The sequence below is a fragment of the Marmota marmota genome, unplaced genomic scaffold (assembly GCF_001458135.2).
Source record: "Marmota marmota marmota unplaced genomic scaffold, marMar, whole genome shotgun sequence".
Lineage (NCBI taxonomy): Eukaryota > Metazoa > Chordata > Mammalia > Rodentia > Sciuridae > Marmota > Marmota marmota.
In genome coordinates, this window is record NW_026000016.1 from 1,688,161 (window position 1) to 1,701,976 (window position 13,816).

Here is a 13,816-nt window from a genome sequence, read left to right on the forward strand (position 1 = left end):
GGTCTATTCCCTAAAGACCTAAAAAGAGCATGCTACAGGGACACTGCTACATCGATGTTCATAGCAGCACAATTCACAATAGCAAGACTGTGGAACCAACCTAGATGCCCTTCAATAGATGAATGGATAAAAAAAATGTGGCATTTATACACAATGGAGTATTACTCTGCATTAAAAAATGACAAAATCATAGAATTTACAGGGAAATGGATGGCATTAGAGCAGATTATGCTAAGTGAAGCTAGCCAATCCCTAAAAAACAAATGCCAAATGTCTTCTTTGATATAAGGAGAGTAACTAAGAACAGAGTAGGGTCGAAGAGCATGATAAGAAGATTAACATTAAACAGGGATGAGAGGTGGGAGGGAAAGGGAGAGAGAAGGGAAATTGCATGGAAATGGAAGGAGACCCTCAGAGTTATACAAAAGTACATACAAGAGGAAGTGAGGGGAAAGGGAAAAATAATACAAGGGGGACAAATGAATGTCAGTAGAGGGGGCAGAGAGAGAAGAGGGGAGGGGAGGGGAGGGGAGGGGGGATAGTAGAGGATAGGAAAGGCAGCAGAACACAACAGACACTAGTATGGCAATATGTAAATCAATGGATGTGTAACTGATGTGATTCTGCAATCTGTATATGGGGTAAAAATGGGAGCTCATAACCCACTTGAATCAAAGTGTGAAATATGATATATCAAGAACTATGTAATGTTTTGAACAACCAACAATAAAAAATTAAAAAAAAAAAGAAAGAAAAGAAAAATCAGTTATTACTTTGATCTGGTAATACATGTTAATAATTAACCCATCATAGTAGCCAAGCCAAGTAAGCTTCTTTTTTTAAAATATTAAAGTGAATTAAAGAAAAGAAACACATTTAGATTTTTAAAAATACCATCTTATTTAACAACAGCTAAATGCATTAAAACTAAACTTATTACAAAGTTAATAGTTAACCAAAAATGATAGGCCTATATTTGATCGAATATAAACTATGTTCATAATTATGATCTTATAATTCCTGAATTAATTAAAGTACCTTCTTTACTTTCCTATACAGGGTCAGATCTGATTCAACCTTGTATACACAAATAAGAAATGCACTCATTTCAGAATTCCAAATTTTCATATCAGTTATTGATGTTGCCTCAAGAGCAACAAAATCATTAACACATTTCTCCTAGTTACAAAAGAACAAATATTTTTTAAATCAGAAGAATATAAACTATTAGCAGTTCAGCATGGTTTTGTGAACAGCAATTGAAGTTAAACTTTTTACTTTCTAAGACAAAAACAGGATTTGGGGAAAAGGGAAAAGAGACAAAAATAATGCAAACTTGCCTCAAAAAATTCAAAGCTTTATAATGATCTAATTTTATCCTCAGATCTTTATGGTCATCCTCAAAAAGAGGAATTAAAGAAATTTGCTCAGTAGTATTCAGAAAATCCTATATGAGAAACTCAACTAAATTTCAATAATTTTCTCAATGAATTGGAGAATTTTTTTATGATAAACAGATACTTCTGATTTTCTCAAAATTTATGACTGTCAAGCATTTGGGGAGGGGAGAAATGCTGGTAAGACAACTACTTCAAAAGCTGCCAATGGGCAACGAGCTGTGGTTCAGGGGAAAGCTTGTGCTTAGTACACATGAGGCCATGGATTTAATGCCCAGCATCCAAAAGAAGAAAAAAAAACACATGGGGAGGGGAAAATACCCCAACACCCTAATTAGAACAAGTGAAGAGAAGAATATGTCAAGCAAGAGGATCTGTACCTGAAAAGGAATAGAAGGTAAGGCTGAAGAGTTAAAAAGAAGCCAAAAGTTAAGACGTCTTAGATGTCACGTTAAGTTCAACTTAATTGAAGATTTTAGATTTGAATAAATATTTCACTCTGAGGAACCATATGACTACGTTTGTGTTTTTAAAATATCACTATCAGCAACCTGGAAATGACCGGGGACAGACTAGAGGCAGAGAACAGTTAGAGACTACTGTAGTAATCTAAGACAGCAGTGATATAAACCTGCCTAAGCAGTTACATAAATAGAACGATGAATTCAAGTACTATTAGGAACTTAAAGGACTCAGACTACAGCAACACTGGAATTCTTGAGGGGCATATTCATTTTGCCTGGCACATAGTAGATAACATACATTTGTTTTTTGGAATGTAGAGAATTATAACTACAGAAGTCAAGAAGGACTCCAAGGCCAAGGGCAGTGACACAAGCCTGTAATCCCAGGGACTCGTCGAGAGGCTGAGGCAGGAGGATCAAGAAAGAGTTCAAAGCTACCCTCAGCAAAAGCGAGACACTAAGCAACTTGGTGAGCCCCTGTCTCTAAATAAAATACAAAATAGGGCTGGGGATGTGGCTCAGTTGTCCAGTGCCCCTGAGTTCAGTCGCTGGTACCCTATCCCCAACCCCCAAAAAAAGAAGGACTCCCAGGCTCTTGATCTCTGTGACTAAGTAAACAACTGATGTATGAGTCAGCAAAACAGAGAAAAAGAATTATTTAGAAAAAAAAAGTTTCAATATAATTTTTTTTCTTCTTTTTTGGTGGTGCTGGGGATTGAACCCAGGGCCTTGTGCATGTGAGGTAAGCACTCCTATCAACTGAGCTATATCCCCAGCTCCTCAATATAGTTTTATGACCATGCTGAATTTGTGGTATTTTCAACTCCAGTGAAGAGGCAGAATGTCAAGCGCATTTACAAATAATCCTCACAGCAACTCCATGAGTAGATATATTTCATACCTATTTACAAAAGTGGAAAGTGAACTCAAGTACCTGTACCTGTTCAACTACCCATTTACCAACAGGTGCAAGTTAAGCCCAGAGCCACAGTCTTTTCATCAAAGCACATTTCAGAAGAAAAAGTATCTGGCTGTGGTTTATAACACTGAATGGATTAAAAAATCTGTAGGATGTGAACTGGTCCCAAGTAGTCTGACAAGGAATGCAAAATGCCCTATTATAAAAACAAAGGCATGAGTGACTTAGCAGAGATAGGAATGATTCAAAGATGCCTCTTGAGCTTTAAAAGCCAAGGCAACTAGAACATGAAATTACCAAAGAATGAATGAAGAACCAGACTGGGAAAGACAAGTTTGGTTTTCTGATAGATTGATATTTAGGTGATAGCAACAGACCAAATAGAAACACAATACTGACAACCTAGAAAATATTAATAATTAATTATTGGATAAACTGAGTGCTTACTATGTAACAGGCATTGTCCCTAAGGTCCTGGGGATAGAAATGAAGAGTTCTCATCCTCATGGAGTTTATGTTCCATACAAGAAATGGTCAATCAATTAATTTAACATCAAGTAGTTAAGTGCTATAATGAAAAATGAAGAAAGGAAATAGTAAGGGTGTAAAGATGGATTTTTTTTTTTAAAGAAGATAACCAGGAAAAACCTCTCTTGGAAAGTGACTTTTTAAAAAATATTACTATAGTTGTCAATAAACCTTTATTTTATTTACTTATATGCAGTACTGAGAATCAAACCTAGGGCCTCACACATGTTAGGCAAGAACTCTACCACTGAGCTAAAACCCCAGCTCTAGTCCCGAATGATGAAATGAACATCAAGACCTTAATATTTGGAGGCAAAGAAAATGGCATAAGACAGATAGCTATAGGGGCAGAAATGAACCTGAAGTGTTCAGATCCAAGAAACTTGGCTTGACAGGGAATCTGGATGTCATAATCACATCAGAGACCCAGAAAGGGGCCAGACTGCAGACCATCATAAAGAATTTGCATTTCCCTTTAAGTGGTATAGGTAGCTACTACAGGATTTTAAGCAGGTAAGTAACATTACCTAACATTTAGTAAAGATCACACTGGACTTTGTAAATGAGAACTGATTATAGGGGACAAATATGGTAACAAACGGTACCAGAAAGCTCTTGCCATAGTATGAAAGAGATTATGATGACATGATAACAGTTCTGAAGTGGAAAGAAGTAATGAGATTCTGGATATATTTCTTAAGTACAGTTAAAAGTTCTTATTGATAGAATGGATGTGGAGTGTGAAAGAAAAAGAATCAATGATAAACTTTAGATATTAAATCTCAATAGTAGGAAATAATAAGGGTATCATCTACTAAGATGGGCAATGGTGAAGGAATAAGAGGGTAGGGAGAAAGAAATGAATTAAAATTTTTGAAGCGTATTTTTAGACTCCTATTAGAATCCAAGTGGAAAGGTTGAATATATGGGTATCTAAGCTTGGAACTCAGGCTGAGACTAAGTACAAAAATTTAAGTATGATGAATATACATGGTATTTAAAGATAAGAGATTAGTTCTGCCTATCTAAGAGCCTTAGAAAGATCTTTCCATCGTCTAAAGTCTTCTTTAATTTCTTTCTTTAGCATTCTATAGTTTTTGTTGTAGAAGTCTTTCATCTTTTTTGTTAGGTTAATTCCCAAGTACTTTATTTTTTTGAAGCTTTTGTAAATGTGGTAGTTTTCCTTGTTTCCCTTTCAGAGGATTTGTCATTGGTATACAGAAATGCCTTTGATCTATAGGTGTTGATTTTGTATACTGCTACTTTGCTGAATTCATTTACTAGTTCTAGAAGTTTTCTGGTGGAATTTCTTGGGTCTTCTAGGTATAGAATCATATTGTCGGCAAATAGTGCTAATATGAGTTTTCTTTTCCTATCTGTATCCCTTTAATTTCTTTCGTCTAATTACTCTTGCCAGTGTTTCAAGAACTATGTTAAATAGAAGTGGTGAAAGAGGGTATCCCTATCTTGTTCCAACTTTTAGAGGGAATGCTTTCAATATGTCTCCATTTAGAATGATGCTGCCCTAGGACCAAACATAGATAGCTTTTACAATGTTGAGATATGTTCCTATTATCCCTAGTTTTTCTAGTGTTTTGAACTGAAGGGGTGCTGTATTTTGTCAAATGCTTTTTCTGCATCTATTGAGATGATCATATGGTTCTTATCTTTAAGTCTAAATGACCATACTACCAAAAGCATTATACAGATTTAATGCAATTCCAATCAAAATCCCAATGACATTCCTCATAGAAATAGAAAATCTGTCATGAAATTCATCTGGAAAAATAAGAGACCAAGAATAGCTAAAGCAATCCTTAGCAAAAAGAGTAAAGCAGGTGACATCACTATACCAGACCTTAAACTATACTACAGAGAAATAGTAACAAAAACAGCATGGTATTGGCACCAAAATAGACTAGTAGACCAATGGTACAGAATAGAGTACACAGAGACTAACCCACATATTTACAGTTATCTTACATTAGACGAAGGCGCCAAAAACATACATTGGAGAAAAGATAGCCTCCTCAACAAATGGTGCTGGGAAAACTGGAAATCCATATGCAACATAATGAAATTAAACCCCTATCTCTCACCATGCACAAAACTCAACTCAAAATGGGTCATGGACCTAGGAATTAAACCAGAGACCCTGTATCTAACAGAAGAAAAAGAAGGCCCAAATGTCCATCATATCAGATTAGGCCCCTACTTCCTTAATAAGACTCCTATAGCGTAAGAATTAAGATCAAGAGTTAATAAATGGGATGGATTCAAACTAAAAAGCTTCTTTCAGCAAAAGAAACAATCTGTGAGGTGAATAGAGAGCCTAAAGCTTGGGAATAAATTTTTACCACTTGCACATCAGATAGAACACTAATCTTTAGGATGTATAAAGAACTCAAAAACCTAAACACACACACAAAAAACCAAATAACCCAATTAATAAATGGACCAAGGAACTGAACAGACACTTCTCAGAAGAGGATATACAATCAATCAACAAATATATGAAAAAATGTTCAACATCTCTAGCAATTAGAGAAATGCAGACTACTCTAAGATTTCATCTCACTCCTGTCAGAATGACACCTATTAAGAATACAAACAATAAGCATTGATGAAGATGTGGGGAAAAAGGCACACTCATACACTGCTGGTGGGACTGCAAATTGGTGCAGCCAATATGGTAAGCAGTATGGAGATTCCTTGGAAAACTGGGAATGGAACCACCTTTTGACCCAGCTATCCCACTCCTCAGTTTATACCCAAAGGACTTAAAAACAGCATACTACAGGGACACAGCCACATCTATGTTTATTGCAGCACAATTCACAATAGATAAACTGTGGAATCAACCTAGATGTCCTTCAGTAGATGAAAGAATAAAGAAAATGTGGTTTATATACAGGATGGAATATTACTCAGCAATAAATGAGAATAAAATCATGGCATTTGCAGGTAAATGGATGGAGTTAGAGAAGATAATGCTAACTGAAGTTAGCCAATCCCCAAAAAATCAAATGCCAAATGTTTTCTCTGATATAAGGAGGCTGATTCATAGTCGGGTTAGGAGGGAGAGCAAGGGAAGAAGAACTCTAGATAGGGCAAAGGGAAGGAAGGGGGCAAAAGGCAGGAAAGATGGTGAAATGAGATGGACATCATTACCCTAAGTACATGTATGAAGACACGAATGGTGTGAATATGCTTTGTATACAACCAGAGATATGAAAAATTGTGCTCTATATGTGTAATATGAACTGTAATGCATTCTTCTGTCATATATAACAAATTAGAATAAAATAAATTTTAAAAACTTTAAAAAGTTAAGAGATTAGTTTTTATTTTATTCTTACTTTATAAATAAAAAGTACAGAAACTTTTCTACTGGCTTTACAACTACTAACAACTCTCTAAACAATCCTCTAAATTAATGAACTATTATTATCCCTACATCCGACTTTAAAGATAAGAAAACAGAAGAACAAAATATCTGACCAACTAACCCAAAGTCACACTGTTGATAAGCAGCAAGCCTGAGATTTGAATTCAAACAGTGGCACTCCACAGAGACTGAAATCTTTTTGTTTTTTTTTTAAAGAGAGAGTGAGAGAGAGAGAATTTTTTAATATTTATTTTTAGTTTTCGGCGGACACAACATCTTTCTTTGTATGTGGTGCTGAGGATGGAACCTGGGCCGCACGCATGCCAGGTGAGCGCACTACCACTTGAGCCACATCCCCAGCCCAAGACTGACATCTTAACACTAAGTTAAGGTGTCCCCTAAGACATCAAGAGAAAAAAATGTCAAAGAAAAAGAGACTTTAGAATTGAGACTCTGGGCATTCAACATTTGGATAACAAGAAGAAAAAAAGGTTAAAAAGAAGCTAAGCAGAAAATAAGAAAGGTTGGTGTCCTGGAAAACCATGAATAAAGTACATGTTAGAGAAATATTTAAGAGATCACCAAAGAAATGGACAAAGAACAGACCACTGGATTTGGCAAGATGGAAGTCAGCAGTGACTTTGAAATAAAAACTTGATGGAGCGAGTTATTTTTTTTAATTCAAGAGTTGAATCTAGAAGAAATGTAATGTCCAGAATGAATTTCATTTATTCAGTAAATGTATACTGAATGTTTATTAGCATTAGACCCTGGTCTACATGCTTGGGGTTTAGTAGTGAAAAAATGAAACAAAAATCCTAGCATTAAAGGAGTTCATATTTTATTAACATGTTTAGGATCTTCTTTAAGGAAAAAGCCATTGCCAGCATTTTGCCTCAATGTAAAAAATTCTATATTATATATACATTATATATATGATTGGCAATTTCAGTGTGTGAATAAAACTGAACACAATTTTGAAGTGCAAATGCATGTAATTGTTAAGTGATTAATAATCACATCAAGTAGTACTTTAACATAGCTGAAACGCTGATGGACAAGGTAAGAAGAAATACTGTTAAAAAGCATTCTACATATTACATTCTATATGCTAAACAAGGAACTCTATAGGACTCTATCCAAGGATAATTAAACTGGTAATCTCTGAGAGGTCTTCTTAAATAAACCTTTCACAATATTTCAAAACATGAGAAAAAAATTGATCTAAATGCCAAAACCTAACAAACTTTTTAAAAGTAAGCTTTTCTAGAATAAAACAATGTGTCTACATTCAAGAAACTTACTGTCTAGAAGTCTTGTGAGAACCGCAACATTCTCAACTCAACAAAGATTAAACACCTACTATTTAGCACCACCAAAATAATTAAGGAACAAAATACAGGATACAACTACCTGAATAATACTCAATAATTTTGTAAAGAAAAAATGCTAAAATAACTTGCAGGAGTTTGGAAAAAGGTGGAAACTACAACAGACTATATAATAGATGTTCTCAACTGGGAACTATTCTGACACTCCAGGGAGCATTTAATTATACTTTAAGACTTTTTAAAACAGGACTAGCAGTGGAATGCCACTGGCATCTCATGAGTAAAGACCACAAATGTACTGTATACACTTTCATAAAGATATTTAGTCTAAACTATGTATATGTTGCTACTAAGAAACCCTAAGTTATATTTATCAGGAAATAATTCAGGCTGGATTCTAAATTGGACTATAAAAGGAAGATACACAGAAAGGAGAAATTATAGAAACAAAAGCATAAGGGCAAGAAGGAACCTGTGTTTGAACAGGATGGTGCAGGTGCAAGGAACAGGTTTGACATTAGGAAGTTTGTCTGAATCCAAGGCAAACCTGTTCAAAACATCATCAGGAGTATGCAAGAGGCCCTGAGTTCAATATACACCACAACAAAGACAAACAATGTGAGTGGGATAGAAAGGTGATTGGTTAGTTGATAGTTACAAAAAAACCATTAAAACTAGATAAAGGTGCCGAAAACAGGAAAAGCTAGTGTTTTATTTTAAGCATTTGTTCTACAGATTGATACAATATGTTATATAAAACTGTTTACACTGTGGTAGGCTCTCTATAATACTATTTCATTTAATCACAGAACAGAAATATGTGTTTTTGCTTTTTTAAAGGTGAGGACACTGGAAATCAATGTAACTTTATTTCACTGTGAGCTAGGAACAGGCAGAGATAGGACAGAACTCTTTTCTAGTCTTAACTCAAATTTCCAAGCATCAGTGATATGTTGTACGAGTCCAGAAGAATAAAATTCAAAACTCACCTTTCATAATTAAAATATACAAAGATGTATAAAGTAACTCTATAAGGTTTCCCGTGTATTCTTTACTATAATAATTGTTAAATTCTGCCTTATTGGACTTGGATATGGTATTTGGCTTGCTTTCCTTCGCACTTGTGTGCCAAGGTAGTTTCTTAGTGCATCCAACAAACCTCAAAATTCTCTTCCCAGAAATCCAAATCCCGCAATTATACCTTTAAACCAGAAAAAGAAAGTGGGCGGGGAGAGCTTACTTGCTGAACTGGTATGATGGACAAGTAATACCAACGATTCCGAAAACAACACAAATTTAACATTACAGATGCCTTCCCAGATTCAAAGTCTTCTTCCACGCTTCTTACAGTGCAGAGACCCAATCTAAGAAAGGCAACCCAAAAGACTCAGGCCCTCAATTAAATTTCAGTTGTTGCCAAGTATTTCATCCTCATGTTTCCCAACATTTTTGGGTCTACCCTCAACCAGAGCTTTCTCCTGCAGTGACCTAAGTTAGGAAAGAGATTTTTATATCCTGAGGAACCTTAACTAAAACATGCTCGTAGTTTCAGATACTTAACATTTAGCCAGAGTAACGCTGCTGCTGTAGGACTTACAGCTCTACCCTAGCCGATATATGCCTCAGTCCTAGTTCTTCCAGTAGCAAAGTCCCAGCACCAGATGCTACACCAGCTGCTCCTCTGAGGCCTTTTACACCAACCCCTTCAGCAGTTCCTCCGAAACCCAGTCCTAGCTCAAGGCCCATTTCAGAGATTCTGAGTCCCATTTCTTTCAAATAGAATGCGCCAAGCCCTCAACCTTCTTTCATCTCTTAAAAGGAGCCTCAGGAATGGGGAAGAGCGTGGTCATGGCCCTGGGGTCCAGAATGGACGCAGACAGAGGAGGCTCCTAGTCCGGTGGAAAATGAACCGGGAGCAGAAAAGAAAAAAAAAAAACACTTACCAACATCCTGGTCAAAGGGATTGGTGGCAAAGAGAGGCATCTCTACTGCCTACCGAAGTGTCCGCGGAGACTCCCCCTAGACAGCACGAGAGGAGTCACGGTGCGACGTGGGATGGAGCAAAAACAGCAAGAACCTGATTCTACAGGGTCCAAGACAGCTCCTCCTCTCATCCACCCTCAGCAACCGCGGCTGCAGCGGCGGCGGCGGCGGCGGCGGCAACAGCAAAGAAGCTGCGCAGGCCCCCGCACGGAGCATCTCGGGAATCTAGGCGACCTCGGCACTGCCTGCCCAAAACATTCCCCGCAAGCACAGTTCCACTTAGGGAGTCCCCCTCTGGCTGCCTCCTCTTTTGATTATAGACATGTGAAAGTATGATTGGTGGCTGCTTTTTCTGTATTTCCCTTGATCAGGAGTCTCCGGAGGACAGGGTCCTCCAGGCGCGCCGAAGTCGACTAATGACCCCACGAGTGAATCACAGACTAAGGAGAAAGAAAGAGGGTCGGATTTAGGGCGAGTGAATTCCTTTTCATTTCTGTTCCTTCGGTTGTTGGTCTTAACGCTGTAGTATCTCCGAGCGGGGATGGACATTCCTTTGGGTCACCCTATATAAGTAAAAAAGCTGTGAGTTCAGTTTGCTATGTGAGGTGACAAGAAACTTGCTTGGATGGAGTCATGTGAGCTGAAGGAATTGGCTCGAGTCCCTAAAGAGGGGAGTGTCAGGGCGCGCAGCTGCCTCGGGGAGGCTGAGGTAACGCTGGCTCCTTCCCTGGAGTCCCTGCAAGCCCCGCTGCGAAAGCTTTTGTCGTAAGGCGTGGGCACCTTGCGACTCACCATGCAGTCATTAAGCAGCTGTGATGATTAGAAGATGAGTCTTCCGCTGCCCAAGACAGCCGCCCTGAGCTGAGCAAAAAAGGAACTCGGAAAAATTGAGCTAGAAATGGATTACCAATTCCTGGCAACCAAAATGTTGATTTAATCATTTTATTTATAAGTGTATGAAGGGAATCAAATTTATCCTGTACGTCGCGTAGAAGTTTTAAGGCATCTCCTAGAGATTTCGCGTCTCATTTGGAACTTCACTAAGCACATCCTGCACGTAAATTGAAATTATGTAAATTATACCCGAATTTCAACACTTCCTAATGTAGCATGGAAACAATTACTGACATGTTAGCACTAGGAATAGTATCACAGTATTACAGACTGTGTTTACCAAACTCCATTTACTATGAAGTCCCACTTCTGAAAGTGAAAAATAAAAAATTAGAGTAGCAGATAAAGACGAGAGAATCAGAGATGTGGAGGAACTGTGTATTCACATATTGTTGATTGAAGTGTACATTAACAATTTTCCTTTAGGGAAATATTTGTGTGTAAGGTTTTGAAAATGCAAATAACCTTGGACCCAGCAATTCTATTTTTTTTTTTTTTTAGATTTTCCTAAAGATGTTCTTCTGAAAGAATTAAAATACATATGCATGGCAACATTGCTTATAATATCAAAACCTTGTTAACTACTAAAATGTCCAACATTAAGAGATTGGCCAAATTACTTCATCTCTTGGTGTCTCAGTTTCCTGATTTGTAAGAAGCAGGAATAATTAAGGGTTGTGGGGATCAAGTGGATAAATACAAGAAAGATCCTTTTAATATCACCTGGCATATAGTAAGCAGTAAATAAGTGCACACAATCATAATTAGTATTGGTCAAATAAGTTCCAGTATGTGTGATATAAAAACTATATAGACATTTAAGATAATATTATACATCTGTATTTGCATAAACATCTAAATATTTAAGGTTTTAAAAGGTAGCAAAACCAGTAAAATGACAGATACCCACAATTTTCAAAATCGGGAAGGAAATATTTGAGAATTTTGTGATCTGATTATTTTGGAATGGTAAGATTCTGGATTATGTTTTTGTTCTTTATACATTTTATATTTTCCAAATTATTTTAATGGAAAGCATTGTTTTTCTTTCAAAAGCAAAAAAAAATGGGATATGTTAATATCACCAGGCTCTTAATATTTTGAAGGGCCAATATGAAAACCGCTTGTGCTTTCTTATGACAAGAATTGTTTCCAAAATGCCACTATTGATAGAGGAAATAGACCATTCTTTCTCAAAAACCTGCTATTACTAGCTTTAGGGAATCAAATGACAACAACTTCTCCACCTCAAGTTACAGAGCAGTATCATGGATTGATATCATAATTGCCCTGTAGCAGGGTCCAATATTTATGAAAATGTATTTGAACATGCTCTGTGCTTCAGAAATGAGACTGAATTGTTTTGTTACCAGCAGTAAGCCAGTAAACAAATTGTTCAAGCCTTAATTATCAATAGTTGAACATTGGGAATTACATTAGCAGTGATAACCTTATCCATGTATTTTGATCTAGAATAGTGACTTTAGCTACTGGGGGTCTTTATGATTAATATGCTTAAAAATAAACATTTAAAAAAATAAAATACATAATACTGTTATGTTTAACTTACAAATCACATATAAAAAGCAGAATGGGCTTGTATTTTGAGGTTAACATCCTTTATTTCCTTAAAATATTGAAAACGTAAGTTTCACTTTTAGTATTTCATTTTGAAAATTCTACATTAAAAGCAGTGATACTGATGTGCAAATGGAGTTACTACATAAAAAAATCTATAATTAAAAAGTTCAGGAAAAGAAATACCTTAGGCAAGTTAGCAGTTAAATTATTCCAACTGAGTAAAATGATTACTATTTCTCCAATTCAGCCCTTCCTTTCTAAACTTATTGTCACTACTTTTGTTCCCACTCTCACCATTTCTCAGGGAATTAAGTAATCTCCCCTTGTCCCCAGGATCTGTGGTTAACCTTGGTCCAAAAATATTAAGTGGTAATTGTTAACAAATGAGCAAGTTTTAAACTGCATACCATTCTGAATAACATGATGAAGTCTGGCAGCATTCTGTTCAGTCTAGCCCAGGACTGAGTGTTGAACAGTATATCCATGCTGTATATTCTACTGCCCATTAGTAACTTAGTAGCCATTTAGTTATATTTAGGTTGACCATATTCACATGATTTTTATTATTGTCTATTATGATTGTCCTCTTATTATTAGTTATTATCAATTTCTTATTGTGTCTTATTTATAAACTAAACATTATCATAGGTATGTATGTATAGGAAAAAACAGTATATATATAGGGTTGAGTATATCCAATTTCAGGAGTCCACTGAAGGTCTTGGAACATATCCCCTGTGGGTAAAGATTGTAATACCGTATTATATTTATCTCCTAATATATTTTTTACTTTCCTACTGCTATGGAATGAATTATATCCCCAAAATTCCTATGTCAAATCCCTAACCCCAGTATAATGGTATTTGAAGATAAGGCCTTAGGGAACTCGTTTGTTTTAAATGAAGTCATGAGACTTGGGCCCTTGTAACAGAATTAATTATCTTATAAGAGACACCAAATTGCTTGCCCTTTCTCCCTTTTTGCATATGAGGATATAATATAAAAGCAGCTGTCTGCAAGCAAGGACAAGTTCTCAGTGGAACCCAACCATGCTGACACCCTGATTTCAGTTTTCCAACTCCATAAATGTGAAAAAATTAATTTGTTTTGTCACTCACTTGGTGGTACTTTTTATGGTAGCTCATGCTGACTAATACACCAACCTGTCTTCAAACCAAGCTCTACTAACAAATATGACTGTGTCATTCCCTTAAAATTCTTATACAGTTCTTCAGTCACTCAGTCATTGAGTAACTGTTCATTAATAAAATCCTTATGTTTGTCAAGTACCATTCTAGTTGCTGGAAATATCATAGGGATACAAGCTTTGT

At 36.3% G+C, this 13,816-nt stretch overlaps 1 protein-coding gene across 2 annotated transcripts in view; it reads right to left on the bottom strand.

The window, feature by feature from the left end:
- Positions 1–10,214, bottom strand: part of LOC125618427 (signal transducing adapter molecule 1-like) — a 27,599-nt gene extending 17,385 nt beyond the window's left edge. Inside the window, exon 1 of one of the 2 annotated variants that reach the window (XR_007349685.1) lies at positions 9,971–10,208. Coding sequence is in view for 1 of the 2 variants with exons in the window: in XM_048809044.1 (XP_048665001.1) it covers positions 9,971–10,010 (40 nt within the window). In the remaining variant the exon portion in view is untranslated. Of the gene's footprint in view, positions 1–9,970 lie in introns of both variants that reach the window. The other variant, XM_048809044.1, reaches the window with a different exon arrangement.
- Between the last annotated feature and the right edge of the window lie 3,602 nt (positions 10,215–13,816).